At 41.0% G+C, this 20784-nt stretch overlaps 1 protein-coding gene across 1 annotated transcript in view; it reads right to left on the bottom strand.

Annotated features, from left to right (window-relative positions):
- The window catches only part of SDCCAG8 (SHH signaling and ciliogenesis regulator SDCCAG8), a 183513-nt gene that overhangs the window by 111337 nt on the left and 51392 nt on the right, over window positions 1-20784 (bottom strand). The window contains exon 12 of the mRNA XM_028531105.2: window positions 18449-18565. Within this exon, the coding sequence (XP_028386906.2) occupies window positions 18449-18565 (117 nt within the window). The remainder of the gene's footprint in view (window positions 1-18448; window positions 18566-20784) is intronic.

Here is a 20784-nt window from a genome sequence, read left to right as displayed (position 1 = left end):
TTTGAAAGCTGCTAAAAAAAGTAGATCTTTAAGGTTTCTCATCACAAGAAAACGATTGTAATCATGTCAGATGACGGATGTTAACTAAACTTATTTTGGTGATCATTTCACAACATATCACCATGTTGTACACCTAAAAGTAATGTTGTATGCCAATTATATCTCGATAAAACTGAAAAAAAAAATTTAAACTTACATATTTACATTGATATTTAAATATCTACATACATTTTAATGTATATATTATACCATATATGCATGCATTTTTAAATATATGTAATATATTCATTATATTTAATAGAACAGAGGTCAGTAGGATCCTTGGGGCCAGGATCCTTTGGCTGAGAAGCGAGAGAGGGTGGTGGGGGAAGGTGACCGCACAGTTTCGGAGGCGAGAGTCACCGATGCCAGAAGTCTTTGACCTGCGTTTCCTCACAAACTAACACAATACTTTCTGATAGTAACTAGGCCTAACTCTAACTAACCCTTTTGCATGTACTTCAAAAGTATTTTGCTTGCTACAATGAGTACACTCAAAAGTAAAATAAAGCAGCCCTGCCCAGGCAGCTCAGTTGGTTAGAGCGTCATCACAATATGCCAAGGTTGTGGGTTTGACCCCTGGTCAGGGCACTCAGAGGAAGCAAGCAAGGAATGATTGAATAAGTGGAACAACAAACGGACGTGTTGATGTTTCTCTCTCTCTCTCTCTTTCTCTCAAATCAATAAGTAGAAAATGAAAAAGAAAAAAGTGAAATAAACCTGGAGGTGTTTCTTTCAAAATGAACTGCAATAAAAACAGGAAGATTTTTGTTTTTGAGGGGATATCCTCATATAAAACTATTGATCTTTTCAAAGCCCCACTCCCTCCAAAAATGTTTCATATGCTCTTCTCTCTTGTGCAAATTAAATATAAAAGCTGGGAAATAAAAGAATTACTACCGAAAAAAATCTACAAATAGTTACTCCAAACTCAGATGTTCACAAAGTTACTGACTTTTCTCACCATTTGAAAGTTGCTTAATCACCCACTGAGAAAATAATCCAAAGCAAAAACGGAATAATATAACATAATTCCAATTTAGGAAAACAAACTGCTAATGTATGTCCTTAAACAATAATTCCTTCCCAAGTCCTTAAGTCAATACAGTAAATGCTTTGGAACACTTCCTATGTGCTTGTTCTGTGCCTGAAACTGTATAGCATGTATGTTATATTTTATAAATATAGTCCAGATGGCCAACTACATATATATCCCCAATCTGTCCACTCTTCACCTCACTCTTTCCGTCCTTCATAACTATTAAAATATAAACTAATTCCCTACCATTTTGATAAAAAGCAAATGCAATGATACATCTAATTTATCATCTCATTTCTTCCTCCACTATAAAAAATAGCAAATTATTACAACACGCTTGTGTAGTTACTATAAAAATTTATAGCAGAAAGTGTCTTAGAAGCATTAATAGTAAGGCTTCAGGATTCATGTTTAAAGGAAGTCTAACCATAAGTTTCACATCATATTACTACACTTTGGGCTACTTTTGTTCCTTTTATCTCTGTATGCTAAAGCTATTAATATTTTCCAATAGAATGATTCAATTGAAAACACACTGAAATGTAAGATGAAAGTAACTGGTTGGGTTGCCCACTCTATTTAGTGTGGCTGCCACCACAGCCTTCCCTGTGTGTAGAAACATAACTAAACACAAACAGAAAAATCAGACTGAATATAAAACCACCCTAGAACGATGTTAATAAACACGAGAGTGAAAGTCATTCTCAAGTAAGCTAAAGATGCTTTCACTATCCATAAAGAAAAATACATGTAAGTGAAATGAACTATTGCAATTTCTAAAGTTATATCTGGTTGTGCCACAGGAAAACCTAAGTAAACTTCAACATGTGAAGTTCATTATGTAGTTATGGTTCAGAAAATATCTTTTTTATTTTTAAATGTATTTAAATGCCTTCGGGTTCTCATTGTGAGATTAAAAATACTTAAAATACACCAAGAATATTATCTATAACACTAAATTAAATAGTCATTTTTTGAAAGTTCTTTCAAAATTGACACTTTGAATGAATTGCAGCATAAAAGTTATTGCAATGTGGGACTGCAACAATTTCCTCTATTCCCTATTTATGCTTCAAGTGTAATATTTTTTCTGATACTATAATTACAGAAATACTAAGATAATATTTAAGTATGCTTTCCAAAGTCAAAAATTTTTAATAGTAGATATAAAAGTACTGACAACTATGAAATGAAATCAATTTCCTAAGAAAACTAGTTAATAAACTCAGTAATATTCCAATAATAAACATGGCTTTCCAGTTATTGCATCCACTATTAAAAATTGTATAAAATAAATCGACCTATTTATTCTTAGCCAGAAAAACAGGCAATTCTGGCAAAGCAATTTTTCTCTTAGATAATGCACACATTTGTATTACGTTTCAATCAGAGCAAATAAAACTCTTACACTCACCCTTACTTTTTTAGGAGTAATCAGAAAAATATCAGTTAAATATTCTGTTTCCTAAGGGAAAAATACAAGGAAGGTTTTGGGTTATTGTGCACCTAACTGTCAAGACTTCAGTGTACACTTTTATCAAATAAAATTCCTTGTCCGTAAATATTGTGCTATTTTTTCTAAAAGGTGCTCCCACCAAAACATTTGAGAGTTCACTCCCCTGTTTACATCAAGACAATAATAAAAACACAGGCCTTAAAAAAAAGATACAGTTAGAGATAGAAGAAGACCCCCAGCCATATCTTTTTCTACCCTCTCCCCTCACAGCCGAGACCCCTCCGGTCCAGCAAGATTAAACACGCCCCTGGAGCCCACCTGACCGGATGAGAACCCCGGTTTCAGATTCCTCTCTGGTCCCTATTTCCCTTCCAATGTGGACGAATGCCAAACCACAATGCTAACTCAGTTACAAGCACCGACAAGCTCCTATTGTCAATAACTAATTTTTTAAATGCGATCAAGAAAACACATCATCTGTTTCTCCTCTGACAACCGTTACTCGACAGGAAGTTTCTCTCTTTGCACTGTGAATGCTCTTGTGAGTTAAATTCCGTCCGCCCCTGACAATCAGAACACATTTAAGACTCGGATCCCCTTTTCAGAAAACCAGTCTCACGAGACTATGTGTGTTATTTCTTAACTTAGAGAAAAATATTTTATTCAGTTTTATTTTTATCAATATTTCTGTTTAGTGCTGGTGTGGGGGCAAATAAAATATTTCTTTTCTCTCAAACCAAGACAAGCTCAAACACTGAGACCTAATTCAAGATTCCAGTCTTTCACTTCAAAGTGAATGAGTTTATTTTATAAGAAATTGTGTTTTTATTTCCCCCCCCCCACAAAATCAGCTTCAAATGGCTGAGAAAAGGAAACCCTTTATCTACATAGTCTGGACTGCTTAACAGTGCAGACAGTGAAATCCACAGCTTGTCCTTTTCCCCACACAAATATACTGGACCTCGGTGAGGTCGCCTCTCTCTCTGTCTACCCATTTTCTGCTACAGCTTGGTGTGCCCGATCCCAGGGAACACCAGTATCCATGCTCTGGCTTTAAGACACTACAGAGAGTCAGAGAAGCAGAGGATTACTGAAAGCATACCTAGACCGTTCAAACCTACGGGCTCGTCAATGCTTCAATTCAAAATATTTTGACCATTGAAACAGCTTGTCTCTGCTGAACTCACCTTTCAGCTGCCACTCTGCCTGCAGGTGACAAGTATCCTCTTCCATGGGAAAACTGGACAAATCAGCCTTATCTTGTTGGAAGGTTTTCACCCAAATTAATGAGATGTTCTTATGTGAAGAGGAAACAGCAAATTTTAACAACAAAACTAGGTTTATTTTTAGAGACATAACTGATTGAAAAAAAATAAACCCTTCTGTACTGAGACATGGATTACGTGATCTCACCTTATGGGGAGTTTTTAGAAAATTCAGTTTAGCTGTGGGTTATATAAATATTTCTATAAAATTCTATTTGTGGAACTTCAGACTTTATCAAACTTTGCTTTAACTCAAAAATAACCTACATTTCTAACTAAATTTGGAAAGAAGCTTTCAATGTAAAGTAGATGTTTTAGTTAATAAACAATTTTGAGTACAGTTCTTTTAAATTAACAGCATCTACATATAAGGAAGTAAATCCATCTATTTAATTTATTGAGTACCTAGTCAATCATAATCATTTTATGTACATAAACAGCTTTTCATAGCTTAGAGAACACCTTCATATGCATTACTGAATTTCTATGTTTTGACAATTAGAAAAATGACATAATTTCTGCTGTTACTCATTTTCCTAAGGAAGAATAAAATAGGTGTAGAACAGATAAATACAGGGTAATGACTAGGACAGAACACTTTTTCTTTGAGATATAACTGACTTATAACAGTGTATTAATTTTAGGTGTAAAACATAATGATTTGACAGAAGTATATGAAAAGAACACTTTTAAAAGGATTCATTCAACGGAATGAATCAAAGAAATCTCAAAAATAATTTTACAGATTCTACTTCCTCAAATTTCTAATTAAGTCTATTTTTCCATGAAAAATAGATGAAAAAACCTGAAACTTCCAGCAGGCCCACTCCCCTTCCATTGAGAGTTTCCTAACACAGGTTTAAATCCTGCCAACTGCAAATCTCCTCCGTATTTGCACAAGCACTCTGATTTCTTCGCTGTCCATGCCTAATTTCTTCATTGTCTGCCAGCACTGTAACCTTCTGGTACACGGCTCAGTGCTACCTAAGCATGCTGCTTCCACATAGTAGGTACAAAAGTAAACATCTTTTTGCTTGAATAGAGTTATTTTATTTTTTTATTTTATTCATTTATTTTTAGAGAGGGAAGGGAGGGAGATAGAGAGAGAAACATCAATGTGCAGTTGCTGGGGGTCATGGCCGGCAACCCATGCATGTACCCTGACTGTGAATCGAACCTGCGATGCTTTGGTTCCCAGCCCGCGCTCAATCCACTGAGCTACGCCAGCCAGGGCTTGACTAGAGTTATTTTAAAGGAGGCAAATGGTCTGGTTCTTAACCAGGAACACAAACATATCAGTTGAAAAAAACACATGGAAGCTAGACAATGTCATGCTATAAGGAGGTTTCAGCTACAGGTTGCAGGGCTATCTGCCTAAACCACTGATTTCAATGAGCACACCAATGACACGCTAATCAAATTCGCAGTGACGTAAACCTGAGAGGAATCATTTGTTACAGTGAGAAGCCAAAGATAAAATCCAAAAGGGTTCGGGCAATGATGGCCCCAGACTGAAGTGATCTTATTTCAGAGAGACAAATAAAAGTCCCTATACCTCCTGCCCAACCGTAGGGCAGCAGGCTGGGTGACATTGGGGGCTTTCATTAAACTCATGAAGCTCAAGAAGGGTTCACAATGAGACCTGTTGGATAAACACGTAACCCAAATGATAACTGGCTCCGAGTTAGATTAATGTAAGCTTAGATGACAGTCCCACTTGCATGTATTGGTTGGGTCACACCCAAAACACCATCCCCAGTTATCACCAGGACTCTGAAAGGCAACTAGATAAAATGGAGCAGAGTCAGGAGAGAGAGACAAACATGGAGACTGTGAGTAATAGCCATAACAGCATCAGTGAAAACAATAATTATTAACACCCATAAATCAATCATTTTTAAAAATATTTTATTTATTTATTTTTGGAGAGAGGGGAAAGGAAGGAGAAAGAGAAGGAGAGAAACATCAGTGTGTGGTTGCTTCTCATGCACCCCCTACTGGGGGCACAACTTGGGTCACAACCCAGGCATGTGCCCTGACTAGGAATTGAACCAGTGACCCTTTCGTTTGCAGGCCGGTGCTCAATCCACTGAGCCACACCAGCCAGGGCTCATAGATCAATTATTATATGTCATCTACTATACTGAGGTTAACACGGCTTATCTCAGATTTGACAAAACCCTCTAAAATGGGAATTACAGCCATCCTCATTTTATAGATAAGGGAACTAAGGCTTGAGCACATCAAGGACTTCCCCCACATTCACCAGGTCGCAGGTAGAGAAGCGGCAGTCTACTTGTAGGGCCCGAACTCTTGGCCCGAGCCTGTCCATCCAATTGCTGCGCCCCTAATGTGCGCTAGGATGAAACCACTGGAATGCGAGAGTGAGTAAGACCAGGAGAAGCCTCTGAGCTCAAGAAACCTACATCTCAATGGAAGAGAAAGACTCTTTAAAGTAAACAAATAATAAAAAAGTAAAGCAAGTTCCACGAAGGAAACAAATAAGGTGCTACGAGAGAGTAAGGGGCAGGTGGTGCGGGGAGGAGAAGGGTGTCTGTTCCTAGTTACAGAAGCGGAGGCATTTAACAGAAACCAAAGAAAGAAGAGAGTCGGTCAAGTGCAGGAAGAGCGAGGAAGGACACATGAGGCAGAAGCCTGCGCCGGCGTGTCTGAGAAGCTAAAGGAAAGGCACTGAGGCCCGGGCAGGGGACTCCCGGAGAGGAGGTGAGAAGAGGGTGGGGAGACCCGTGGGGGTCGGATCGCACAGGGCCTCATAAGCTTCGGGAAGCAGTTGGGCTTTGTTTCTAAAGGGAATTGGAAAGCCACTCCGAGTGGTTAACTGGGAGAACGACGTGATGCCCATTTTGTTCCTGCGACAGTGTTGAGTATGGACTGAGGGGACATGCTTCCATGAAGCTAATGTTGCGGTTGGGGAAGACAAAATAAGTGAGTAAGATAGTAAAGCAGAAAGGCGAGTTGGGGGTGTTGGAAAATGGTGTACAGTTTAAAATACAGTGGTCAGGGAACGGCTCACGGAGGAGACGACGTTAGAGCACTGGCTTAAAGGCATTCGGCTCGTGATTTCACAGGCCACCGTGGGGAACAGAGTTCCTGGCAAAGGAGGACAACGAGTGCAAGGGCCCTGAGATGGAATGTGCCCGGTGCATCTGAGACACGGCAAGGAAGCCAGGGTAGCTGGAGTGGGGATGGGCGGGGGAGCAGGAGGTGACGGCAGAGAGGCAGCAGGAGGGCCAGACTGGGCAGAGCCTCGCAGATCACTCACAGAGACGGAGACAGGGGACCCTGGGCAGGGTCATCAGAAGAGTGACAAGATCTGACACGGGGTTTAACAACATCCCTCTGGCCTCGAAGGGACAAAAATGGGGAGAAACAGGGAAGGGGGAAGCCAGTTAAGGCATTATTGCAACAACGCCAGTGACGATGACGGTGCCTCGAACTAGAGTGTAGCAGTGGGGACAACTGAAGGAGCTAGACATACGGTGGGGGGAGGGGTGGTGAAAAGATGCTCAGTGCTGTCAATCATTAGGGAAATGCACGTTAACACCGCAGTGAGGTACCATTACACACTCTGATTTCAAGTGGTCGACAGCCACTTCCGGCAAGAAACTTCAGTATCCTGAGCCTCAGTCTTTCTACTCCCACCTACTCCCACCCCTTGTACCTCCTTTGCCCCCGGGTGTGCCTGAACAGTGCCTTCGCATACCCTGTCCCTTTTGCCTGAATGGCCTTCCCTTCCACTCTCCCCCACCCCCTCCTGACTCTGCTGAAATATGACTTTACAGCAGAATCTTATTTTTTAATAGCAGTTTTATTGACATAATCCACATACAATCCTACCATGACCGTGTACAACTGAATGTGTCTTAGTGTGTCTGGAGGCAGGCAACCACCACTCTGATCAGTTTCAGGGCGTTTTATCACCCCAACGAAACAACCTTTTGTACTCATCAGCAGTACGTTCCATTCACTGCCAACTCCCTCAGTCCCGGGCAACCACGAATCCACAGTGTCCACTCTGCGGATTTCATTTAATGGAACCATGTAACAGGGTGCAGCCAAGGGGGTGGGGGGAAAACAGGGACTCATAATGGGAGCTAGAACTCGGTGTCCAGGAAATATTAGAAAAATATATATATATATAGGAATGTCCTCATCCCCACAAGCCTGAGCTGGGGAATGGGATGCATGGAGCAGGACCATTGGGAGCTGTTTTGCATAGCAACAGGTTTGCAGGTAACCTCTAGAATGGTCATTTAACACAACTATAACCTTTAACTGGTTTCACAGATATGTTAAACAGCTGTGGCCATGCTTTGAGCCAGGGGGATGGGAGTGACTTCAGCTCTTGATGTAGCTGGGAGGCAACGCCCCCTGGTTACAGCGCCTGTGTGAGAGCTTGGAGATGATTGGCTCCACACCACAGGGCCACACCTGCCCGGACTTACTACGGCAGCCCAGTAAAGCTGGAAGAATACGGGAATGCTGGCAGGTGTGGCCCATTGTGGGAGGAGCCGGAAATGGTGCGGCAGAGGAGGGTGGGTGCTGGGATTTAAACCCGGGTGCGGCAGCCATTCCGAGTCTTTTTGGGGACCACGTGGCTTGCGCAGAGGAGAACCACGGACTTCTGTTTCTTTTTCTGAGATACGGTACCCCAGACTGGGCAGAGGGGGAAGGAAGGATTGCATGTTTGTGGGTATTCTAAAGGACTTCGGGATCTCAATGAAGACATTAGGTTATTACTCTTAAGTTTGTGTAACTCTTTAAACAAATAATCCCTTCCCCTTTCACCCATCTCTGGCATTGAGAGACATCTTTCCCTGGTGGTGGGCAAGGTGAACCTAGTATGGGGTTGGGGACCTCCCAGAGCACAAGGGTGGGTCCATTCGGTAATAGTATATCGTTCACCCCTCCCCCCGGTCTGTTCTGTAACAGCCAAACAATATGTTGTCTTCCGTGACTGACTTCCTTCACTTAGCACAATGTTTTCAAGGTTCACTCTGCTGCAGAATGCATCGGTATGCAGTCTCTTTTATTGCCAGCGTGTGCAACAGATACAGATGTACACAGTCACATTTTATTTACGCATACATTCATTGGTGAGTATGTGGATTATTGCCAGTTCCGAGTATTATAAATAATGCTGTTTGAACATTCATAAACATGCTTTCATAAGGTCATATTTGATTTCTCTTGGGTACATGTACCTAGTAGTAGGATTGCCAGGTCCTAATGGTAACTCTAAGTTGAGGGTTTTAAGAAACTTCCCGACTTTTTCAAAGCAGCTGCACTATTTTAGAATGCTACAAACAATGTATGATGAGTCTCCAATCTTTCCACATCTTTACCGACACTTATTATTATCTATCTTTTTTATTGTAGCCACCCTAGTAGGTATGAAGTAGTATCTCATTTCGGTTTGGATTTACACTTCTCTGATAGCTAATGATGACGAGCACACTTACACCTGTTCATTTACCATGTGTATAACTTCTTTGGAGAAGTATCTATTAAGATTCTTTGCCTTTAAAAAAATCCTTTGAACACCTCTCCCACCACGATAAGCCACTCCTTTTACCGAGCCCTCACCTATCACATTTAATGTCCTTATCAGACCAGACTACATGACTTGTATGGGCAATCAATATATTTTATTTGCAAATAAAATGACGTCTGTCTTATAATGAAATTCATCTGTTTAAAAGGCTAGACGTTTTATCGTTCTATTATTAATGCTAATGTAAAGAATATGATTGAAAATTGCTGACAGTAAAATTGCATTCTTATTATCTTAAGAGAAGTGTCACATTTACAAAATCAGGGTGAATAACTGGGGAGCTTGCAATGACACTTGAGACTCATGTAATTTTTCAATGATTTTATTAATGCTTAATGCATAAGGAGGTGAGGCAGAAAAAAATGTCCTATGTTTCTAGAAGCACCCCAGGAATTTAGAGCTAGAGGAAACATTAGCTACCACTTATCTAGGCTTCTCACTTTCCTGGGGGAGAAAGTGAGTGGCTGAGACATTTGCTCGGAAAGCTAGCTGGAAAGCCAGTGCGAGAGAAGTCGGGTCTTTGGACTCACGGCTCTCAGCTAAAGTCATACCCTGTACACTCCGTGCTTCCCCTTCCGTCACTAGTGATGGGGAAATCTTCTCTAAATCATCCAAGTAACCATTAGTTCTTCATTTCCAATATGCCAATCCTGCTTGATTCCAAGATGGTTAATAAAATGACATTTTATTGGATGTTATCTGAAATTTGCAAACCTTAACATTGTCCGCTACACGGAGAACACCACAAAGGAAATGAGAAGGCTGTGCGAACGTTCCCCGGCTGGACTTCCGTGCCTGGCTGCAGGGTGTGCAGGGTGCTAAAAATGGGCAATGGCATTGAGACTCTGACCCTTGCAGAAGCCCATTTTCTATGGGGGATCTTTAGTAACAGAGATTTGTCACTTAAGGTAAACTGTGTTCATTTATACAAGTATGCTACGGAATCAAAAGACACATGTGTTGCTTGAGTGCATCTTCCCTCCCCGCCCTGCCCCACCGCACCCCTCCTTCCAGCCCCCAAACCTTTGCTCAAGGTGCCCCGCTGGACTTTGCCCCCGAAATGCCTTTCTCTCCCATCTATGCTGGGCAACCTCTCAACCATCCTTCAGGGATGCCATGTCTGCCTCCTCTAAATCCCCACACCGTTTTGTTGTTTGCTGATGGGAGTTACCAGGTTCTCTCTGACATACAATTATCTGCATCCCTGTCTTATATACTTCCCTCTTTAAGAACAGAGATTCACCTGAGGCCAGCATGGTGTAGGCAATACATGGTTGCTGAATGACAGTCTTGCCCTACACAAGCGAAGTTTAGGGCAAGAAGATCCTAAATTTGTGACTGCTTCTTACTTTACAAGTACACATATTAAAGGCATCTCCGTGAAGGATAGGCAGCCCCACATAAAAATCCTTCAGATATTGTTAAGTGAAAAAAGTCAGAAGCAAAATTATATCTAGGCTATGTTTACTCCTTGCAAATATCATATATGCATATGGACAAAAAGTGGAAGGTAAAACAGAAAAACGAAAACAATTTGCTCTGTTGGGTGAGGGAATTATTGGCTTCTGTGAGTGTGTGTATGTTTATACAATAAATATTGTTTTTAAATATATACATATGTGGTAAGTAGTCATATTTTCACTGGATATGGGTACTAATATACCTGAACTGTAAAAAAAAAAACCACAAAAGTATTGTCCTCTGTCTGATGCCTGTCCCGCAGGGACACCCTTTGAGGAGGGGCAGACTCGGCCCCTGAGAGGAGACTGTGCGAGGCTGGCAGGCTGGCCTGGTGAGTCCAGCTTTTAAAGTCAAACCAGACAATTTTTTAAAGACTAGAATATGTATCATCCAATGAAATGGAACATTTAGAAAAAGGTTGTATTTCTTCAGGGCCAGTTGGTGATCAACTTTATGTCTTCCTTCCTTAAAACAAAACTATTTCTTGAGTTCAGCTTACGGTTTTATATTCCTGTCCAAAGGCAAACATCTGTCTCTAAGCACTTACCCCATCGGGCATCCTATGGGGTAGGAAATGGGCTTGTTTTGTTCCCTAATTGTGTCCTTATCTCCTAAATAGCCTCAAATGTCTATTCAGATATAGTTTCTGCTTATATATTGACTTTTTAAACTATATTATTAGGGTGAGCAGTATTCACATCTTCACCTAAAAATCAAATACTTCTTTCTCAAGCACATGAAGTGTTTCTATGAACCAGGTATGTACAGTCTGGCCTCTAAAGTCATGGCCCAAGTCGTTAACACAGTTGGTAAATGCTACATGCCCCAAGGAATCCGACTCGGGGTTATTTACTGGACCAATCTGGCACTGTCCCTCTTTGCAAAAAAAAAAAAAAATTCAAACTTACTTTTTAACTGCTAATTTTGTGACTGTAGCAACACAATTATGATTTAAAATGAAGAAATGAGCTTTATTTCACATGGTCTTTTAGAAAAATAATAACTCCAATCATCTTGTATTAAGTGGAGCTGTTTTGCATTATTTACATAATCCTATTTGTCCCATTCAGACATCACACCAGGCAAGAACAAAAGAGGCTGATTGATTAGACATACGCCGGGCTGAAGAATTTTCTCAGAATTCTTGGTGAGGCGGTGATAAGAACACAAATTTCTCTAAGTATGCTGAACAATGCTTTAGGGCATACTTAGGGAAGATGCTATGAAAAAAAAAAAAGCTTTATTGCATCACACACATGGAACCAGATTCTCCCTCTCATGGGCTGTAGCCAGCACGAAGTTCACACTACATTAATTTGCACTTGTCGATATGCTGCTTTGCAAGTATTTTTAAGGCATGTTCAAATGTGTACTCTTGTCTCCTCGCCTAGAATATAAACTCCCCAAGGGCAGGACCTGGGTCTTCTCGTTCTCACCCCGCGGGGTCCAGGATCCTGGCCTGGGCAGGCCAGGCCTTCGGGAAGGGCTGGTGTCAGAGCAGGGCGCAGGGGAAGGAAGGTGCGAAGCCTCCAGCAGTGACAGAGTGTGAAGAACACTGGAGAGCGTCTCTGTCATCACCAGGACCGAGTGATTACATGTGCGAGCGACGTGCCCACGTGGCCCCTCTCCCAGGCATCTCTGAGAGAGAGAAGTGAGACTGCAGGTGGTAGTTGGAAAAAGTCTCTGAAGTCTACTCTCCAGAAGTCATCTATTACCTCAGTATACTCCCCAAAGCCTTCTGAAGAGAGAATACAGAGTTACTGACACAAAGCAGAGAACGGAGACGAACAGGATCGGACTTGAGTCTGTTGGTGCTAAAAGGCTAATGCCACCCCCGGCCCCTTGAACAGACAGAGTGAAATATTTCTAGGGTGTTTCCAGAACCAATTAGAAGACAGTGGACCTCAGAGGTCTTTTAGCAGGATCTCCAGGTAACCCATGTTGCGGCTACTATTTAAAAGTAACATTTCAGAGGAGGAAGCCCCCAGCTGCCTGTTGCAACAATCTATTCCAATCTTCCTACTGTCGCAAAGTCCTTATTTCCGGCTATCGTGACCTCCAGTTCCCGAGATTAAATCGCTTTGTTCTTATTCTTTCCATGTGGAAGATCAAGAGCAGGTGGGTCCTTGAGAGACTCTGCCATGCCCTTGAAGACAGTGAGCAAGAGTCCAGTCTTCCCCAAGTAAAAAGGTTCCGTCCTTCAGTTTTTCTTGATTGCTTTTATTTCTCTGGCTTCAAGTAGGACTTATTTTTAGGACTTGCCAGGCTTCCTCTCGTCTTCACACAAAGCCAGACAATATAGACACACTCCTTCCCACCATCTAATTAATTCAGTTGAGCCTGGGAAATTACTCCTGTGTTGATACAGTCCATGTTCAATGTCAGAATTATTAAACCGCTGAATCACACTGCTGTAGACATAAGCAAACCCCAAATCCTTTCTTGCCCTATTTTTTCTAGCCAGAATTCCCTCATCTATTTCTTCTGTACAAGCGCTCTACCCTTAACTACCTGCATTGATTACCCCACTCAGGTAAATCTGAATGTCAGTGCTCCCTACCCAGAAGTAGCCACAACTCCAAAATCATAACTTTCACAATATTGGCAAGAGAGTCTCACCTATGGTATTTTTACCAACATAAAAACAAAATTGTAAATATAAAACAACTTTTTATACGTATAACCCCATTGAAGCCATTATTAAGCCACGTGCCACTAATAAGATAGTGGCCCGATACCCAGCCCTTCGCCCACTGGGCAATGCCATTTGATGACTGAGAGACCAGGGGTGTGGCATACTTGCTATATTGGACACATGCTAATGCCACGAAGGTATAATTTAAGATTGGGGAGTCTCCTACCTCAAGGCTCCACGTATTTCCCTATCGGATTTACTGGGGCGGCACTGGTAAATAGGATCACGTAGATTTCAAGTGTACATTTCTACGACACGTGATCTGTATATTGCACTGTGTGTCCACGTGATACGTGGCCTGTGTATTGCACCCGAGCTCCACGTTCTCATAGGCGAGGGAAACTCGAACAGCTTTATTTCTGTCCCTCGGGCAGGAGCTGGCAAACTTTCTGTGATGGGTCAGACAGCAAATATTTCAGTCTCTGAAGAGGCCCACGCGGTCTCTGCCGCAGCCCCTCAACTCCACCTTCGCCGCCGCGGGGCAGCGGGGACGCTGCGTTAGCGAGTGGGTGTGGCTGGTTGTACTGCAGCTGCGTCTGGGAAAGCCGGCAGCAGGTCGGATTGGCCCGTGGGCTGCGACTGGCCCACCCGTGTCTGTACACGGCAGTGGGGATGTATGCGTGGGCATCAGAACCCCAAACCTCTCTGTCTGTCCACCCCCACAGCCACGGCAGCTTCTTGGCTATGTGAGCAGTGCTTGTGGTTTGATGCTCTGTGGCTGACGTCTCGGAAGGAATGCTTAAGGATTTCCTACCGGAATTCGGGTTCCGAAGTGCAGTCTGATGGAGGGGGTGGCCTGGCTCCCATGTGTTCTTGTGTGTCCTGGTCTCTCTCGGGAATCCGAGGGCAGGTCTCAAACACTTGTGTCCCTCCAGCTTTCTCTTCCTGGCCCTGCGACCTTGCTGTCCTCCACCCAGGGTGGCACCGGTTCTGCTGTGTCCCTTGCCCCGTCAGGAGCCTGGATGTGGCCGGGGGAGGTTGGGATGAGTGTGCACACTCCTGGCATCTCAGGGCAGGACATGGAGGCAACCTGCCTGTCCCAGGCTGGCTGCACCACAGGCCCGCACACCAAGGGGACTCAGTGCGGAGCCTCTGCTCCCCCGATGCAGGGACCAAGCGTGTCCACACTGGAGGTTGCCATCTCTAGGGGCCGTGTGTCTGACCAGCTTGGGCAGGGGAGAATGAGTCCCTCTGCTCCCACTGGGGTGGTGTGTGGGTCTGCGGCTGGTGGCCAGGAGCGCCCAGAAGCCATGGGCCTACTGGAAATGTGGGGGGCCCACGCTCTCCCACGGTCACCGCCAGCCTGGAGGGACCCCAACATTAAGTAGCAAACAGAAAACCCCATGAACAGGTTAAGCGAGAGACAGACAGCAGAAGAAAGGAACCGGTTTATATTTTTATACCTCGAATTCATTTTCTGCCTGCCTTTTGAACAAAGGGCCCCGTGTTTTCATTTTGCAGGAGGCCCTGATCAAAGGTTGGGGCTATAAGGACCATCTTCTGAGGTTCGTCTACCAAAATGGGAGCTGACAGAGAAAATTCCACTCATTTTCAGAGGCAGCTAACCTCGGCCGTGCCAGGGCGCTAGAGGGCCTTCCTGCAGCATTCCTAAGTCGTCGGTGTAAGGCTCTGAAATTCATTATGTTATGAGTTTCAGACGCCACGGGGCTCCTTTCAGGACATGGTGGGGGGGTGGGGGCTACTGCATGGGGCGTGTCCCTCAAACAGTCTCCCGCAGGACCAATTCATCTTTCTTTCAAATGATGGCACCTCACAAATACAAAGCACAATCGAGTTATCATGCATGCAATTTAATAAAACAATAGGCAAGGAAAGTTGAAAGTCTGCACTGTTTCCCTTTATTTCCTATTAAAGAAGGCAATACTACAACATTCTTCCCTATTTTCCTGATTTGAATAAACCAGCTGTAAAACAAGGATGGTTGAGGTGGTGGGAGAAATTTGAATATGGCTTGGGCATTGTGTGACATTATAGAATTATTGTGAATATTCTCAGGTGTGAAATGACATAGCGATTGTGAAATAATATTTCATAGATGCACACAGAAGTATTGATGGGTGAAGTAACAATGTCTGAGGTCTTTTTAAAATGCCTCAGCAAAAGAACGAGTGCAGGAAGAAGACGAGAGGAAGATGAAAGGGAAGACGGAGACGGAGGGGACAGAGTTGATGAAAATGAAGACACAGAGGAGAGGGGGGACAACAGGGGAAGATGGGACAGGGCAGGCGAAACGACGATGCTGAAGGAAACGTGGAAATGCATTACCACACTCTTCATCTTCACGCGTGTTTTTAAATTCCTGTGATGGGGTGTGTGTGCCTGCCTGTTGCCTACAAAACTTTCTAGTAAAAATCAAGATACAGATTATTCCATTCTCCTCCAAACCAAATATCCTTTTATTTTCTTAATTGTGGTGTGTGTGTGTGTGTGTGTGTGTGTGTGTGTGTAAGAAGCCCCCCGGAGTTGACAGGAGCGCTCTAAGCTGAAGCGTACAAAGGAGAGGACGGAAAGGCTAATCCACCCATGGATTCCTGACACAATATTTAAAGAAAGGGAGAAAGTGGGAGGAAGACATGGTCATTGTTACTCTCCTAACCTTTCTTTCTAATTATGCCACAGTCAAGCCTCGGGTCACAAGGAAAATGATTCTGGTGGTCAAACATTTGCCCTGTTTTGGATACATCAAAAAAGCCCTTGTTCTCACCGCATTCCAATCTCCGTTTCCCACCTACTTTGGAAATGTACCAAATGGTCAGCTCAACAAAAATATGGGTAAAACGACTCTATTACAAGGATCACCCTTGTTTGTGCCCCTAGAGAGAGGCTTCCTGCTATTCTGAATTGCACGACCTGCAACCCTGAAAAAGTTAAACCCACTTTATATTATTCCAGGTATTTCTGATAAATGCTCTGCATGCCCAGCTGCTAAAAGTTAAATGTAAATTTCCTTCCTGAGTGCAGATGGTGGCCATGCAAAGTAGCTCTTGGGTCTTAGAGACAGAAGGTCAGGTCATGGCCGAGAGACCAGAGAACAATCGTCGCTTTGCTACCCAGATCGTCCCTGGAATGAGACACCGCCACTGTCTTTTCTGAAACTGTCTGCTCCGTACAAAATAGTGACAAAGGCTACCTATAAGACTTCCTCACGTTCTGTCCCAGAAAAAATGGTAACGAGGACCTCACAGCACAGACACTTTGTAACCATGCAGAGGTTTAATTCCTGACCCTCTGATCTGCTAAAGAGGCACATCTCTACCGAAAAACAACACTAAAAATCATTATAAAACTGCTCATGTTTCCTTATCTAGCAGGAAATATTTGCAAATGAAAACTCCTTTTAAAACCCCGCCACTTTAGCCTCCACACCATTGCCGGTTAATTAAAATAAAATAAGATGTGGGATATAATGCTAAAAGACTAATATTATACACACATTATTCATTTACAAGTGGTATTATAATGTCATTGTTCCTATAGTGTTTTTTTTCTCTTTGGAACATTATAATGTAAATTTAAATAAGTCAGAAAATCTTCCTTGCTACATTTTTCCAGTCAGTCCTAAACGTTATGCTGGCAGATGTTATTATATAGCTTTGGTGGTATTTTATAAGTATCATGAGGCCGTGCCCACATGGTCCTTTAAAAACGAGCCACAGTGCATCAGCAAAGGAAAGTTCTGTGTTTGGTCTGGTAGTTCTAACCTTCGGTCCCTGATAAAAAGAATTTTCAATTTCACTATCAGGCACGCCCCCAACTGGATGGAAGAGAATAGTTCTATTATTTGCACATGTTCGTAATGAAAATTCTTCTGGCAATGTAAAAACCTGTAACACTTTGAATATAATGATACAAAAGCAGAATTTAATTTAATTTAATGCTTTTAATTTAATTAAAAGCAGACTTTAGATTTTACTTCAGAGCCAGGGATTTCAAGTTTTGACTTGAAAAACTTAGTACACTGTTTCATTATTACTTTTACTTTCAGTATTTTTCCATTTGTGTGAGTGTCACAGCTGATCAGGTTGAAAGAGAAAATATGTTGGAGAATATAAGGAAAATGCTTTGAATTAGAAACACGTTTTTTAAAGTTTACTTAGGGCTACCTACTTCTAAATTGCAGCAATTTCTTTAAAACATTGATACTAAGACCTCGGTCTTATTTTAATTGAATAGATTTATCAACCTGCTTTCCTTGAATATAAAAAATGAAAGCCTTCAATGTTCTGTACTGTAACATAAAAATAGAAAATCAAAGTTAGCCAGCCACTTAGAGCAGCCTTGCTAACCCTTTTATCCGTGTTGTCAGTTAAAATTGGGGCATATATATGATTGCGACAACAATTTAATATGAAACACCTGTTCAAACTGAAGGAAGCGGAATTTTTCTCTAACATTTCTAATTTCACTGTGTTTGGGCACCCTGAGCAAACGTATTCATGCTTACTTGGTGAAAACTGGTTTCACTCTGCCAGCAATCGATGTGATTGACATATTTACATATCAACTCATCCCATCTTTCAAATTTTAAACTTTTTCACTTAAAATGGGATTCGAGTTGGCATCTTTCAAGAACTTTATGTATGTATATTTTAGGTTCAAACTGTGCATTAGAACATTTTTCTTTACTTTTGTACGTAACAGACACACATCTCCAGAAGTGTACTTATGACCTGTCCGATTGCAACTCTGTATGCATGTGGTGGTGTTCTCACCCGTACACGTGAAAGGTGGTAATCTGAGGCAACTACAAGTGAAATTCTTTTAATAGTCTAAAGCAAATAGTTCTATTAGTTAGAAACAATGTAATAGAAACAAATGGCTTAGGAATAAAACCACATCAACTTCAGATAGAACATGAGTTATGTGTTAACTGCTGGGGGTCTGTGTCATCTCTTACCTGATCTTTAATTTCAAGATCCCTTGCAGTTTTTATTCTGTACTCTCTGTGCTCCTTTTCTGCCTCATCTTTGTCCAGTTTGGTTTTATTCAGTTGATAGCGCATTTCCCCACACACCTGTTAGAGTATAAAAACTAGATCAGTAGCTCTCGGAATCTACCAGGCATTGCCTACAATTAGATCTTTTAGTGCCCCCTAGAGGTCATATAAATAAAATACAATAAAACTTTTCTAAGAAGGGCACTTTCTATTAGAATATTCAATATAATATTCTGTTAAGATGTGGAGGCAATATCAGGTATTGTTGAGTCTAACAATTTCAGATTACAGATAAAGAAATGCATAACTAAGAAATTTAAGTCACGTGTCCATGATTTATTATGTAAAATCGTAGTTTCAATGGCATATTACCATCCAAAATGCAATATCATCTCAATTTGAATTAGGTAAAATTATTAATTAAAATATTAAGCTATGATATTATTTATTTAAACTTTTATGGTTAAATATACACTTTATATTATATAACTTTCCTTTAAACACTTTATCAATTAGGCTTTTATTTAAGGAAATTTGTAAAGAAATTCTGCTGCCTGCTAATTGACTATATGACTGATATTTAAGTTTAGTAGCCAGGACTCACTGCAAGCTTTGCAGATAATGTCAGTCTTATCATGCACAGTGCTGCGCACTTAAGAAAGATTGTCGGGTGAAGGTCATAGACTGAAACTAGGCACGTTCTGTATCAATAGCCGTAGATTTGACATCAAAGGAAAATGCACATTTAACTGAATGTGAAATAACTCTAATGTATCATTAAATAATGAACACACATAGTATCTTTAAAATGTCCATCATAAATTTTTTCAATCTGTCATCTCTACAGATATAAATATATTTGGAAAAAAGCAATTAGCAGATAAATCTAAAGGAACTTTAACACTTGGGGATGAGAACCTGTAGAGAGAGGAATTAATACACAATTCTAAGTCAGCCTCTCATTTACAAAAACAAGTTTTAAAAATCATGTATCATGCAATGGTTGTATTTACTTGAAACTATTCAAATTTGGTATTTCTCCAAACATGATGGTTACAACTTTGGAAATTAGTACCATCATTATTGAAGTTCTAGAATCTTAGAAAAGCTATATGTGTTTTCTGTGTTCAAATAAAAAATACTTTCAAAAAGAAACTGGCCTGCATTCCAAAGTTCTTATCACTGTGACAGGACAGAAGAAAAAGCCACTAAGCTTTTCCCCTCAGAGAGCTAGGAAAATAACAAAATTACTAAAAATTCTATCTACAATACAAATGCTTTCAATGTGTGAGTTGATTTTTCTTGTTTCAAAAAAAATAGCAATTTGCAAAAGTTATTCATTTAAAAGCTAAATAAAATCTAAAAATTAAGAATGCAAAAAGAAATTGGAGGGGCCTTAATTTACTTCCTTTCTGAGTTCTGCCTTGTTTCAATCTATCTGATGTATGTACATGAATGAAATGAAAATATGCAACTTGGTAACATCAGAAATAGTAATTGTACAGCCATGGTGTGTAAAACTGAACACCAACACAAAAGTATTATATGTAATAAATGTATAAGCATTAGGTCTTATTTAAAATTATTTTACCCTTTGATTTAATTTTTAAAGTTCTCTTGCCTTATTTTCAGTTTAGCATCTATAAGTTTAACCATAATATTTAAATCCTATCTAAAGTAAATCCACAAATTAAATTGGACTAGAATTATCTCAAGGTTGAAAGCAATGTCAGGCACTCTTCTGATGCCTGAGTCCCTTTGGACAATTCTAGGGACAGATTATGTTCATTCTTTACTGTACACGTTTGAACCGGAAGTTCTTTCCCTACAAAGAACTGAAGACTCTTGCCGAAGTGTTCATCCATGAATCCAGCTTAACCATTTGCATCCCTCCGCATCAATTCTCCTACTTCTACCCGCCCCCTTCACACCAACACATCAATTACATTGGCAAAAATAATACTTTTAAACCTCTGCACTTGCTAGTTTGATTTTACAAAACAAATGATAATTATATAAACTCAAGGAAGAAAAAGGAAAAATGGGCTCCCTTTCCTAATGTATATCAAAGTTCATTCAATTACTAAATTATAAAACAACAATGGCATTAAAATGTGTCCAAATTTAGGAAAATATGTCGAGAAATAAAATTCAATACAAAAAGGGCATGCATTTTAAAATAATCTGTATATTGGTCAAAACCAGATTCATTTATTATGTCATGCATGCCCATATTTAGTTTCTTAGTGTTAAAACAACTGATTACTGAAATCTACATAGACTTCCAGTGTTTCTTA

This window comes from Phyllostomus discolor, chromosome 15 (genome assembly GCF_004126475.2).
Source record: "Phyllostomus discolor isolate MPI-MPIP mPhyDis1 chromosome 15, mPhyDis1.pri.v3, whole genome shotgun sequence".
NCBI classification, from domain to species: domain Eukaryota; kingdom Metazoa; phylum Chordata; class Mammalia; order Chiroptera; family Phyllostomidae; genus Phyllostomus; species Phyllostomus discolor.
This window is presented reverse-complemented; position numbering and strand designations above follow the sequence as displayed.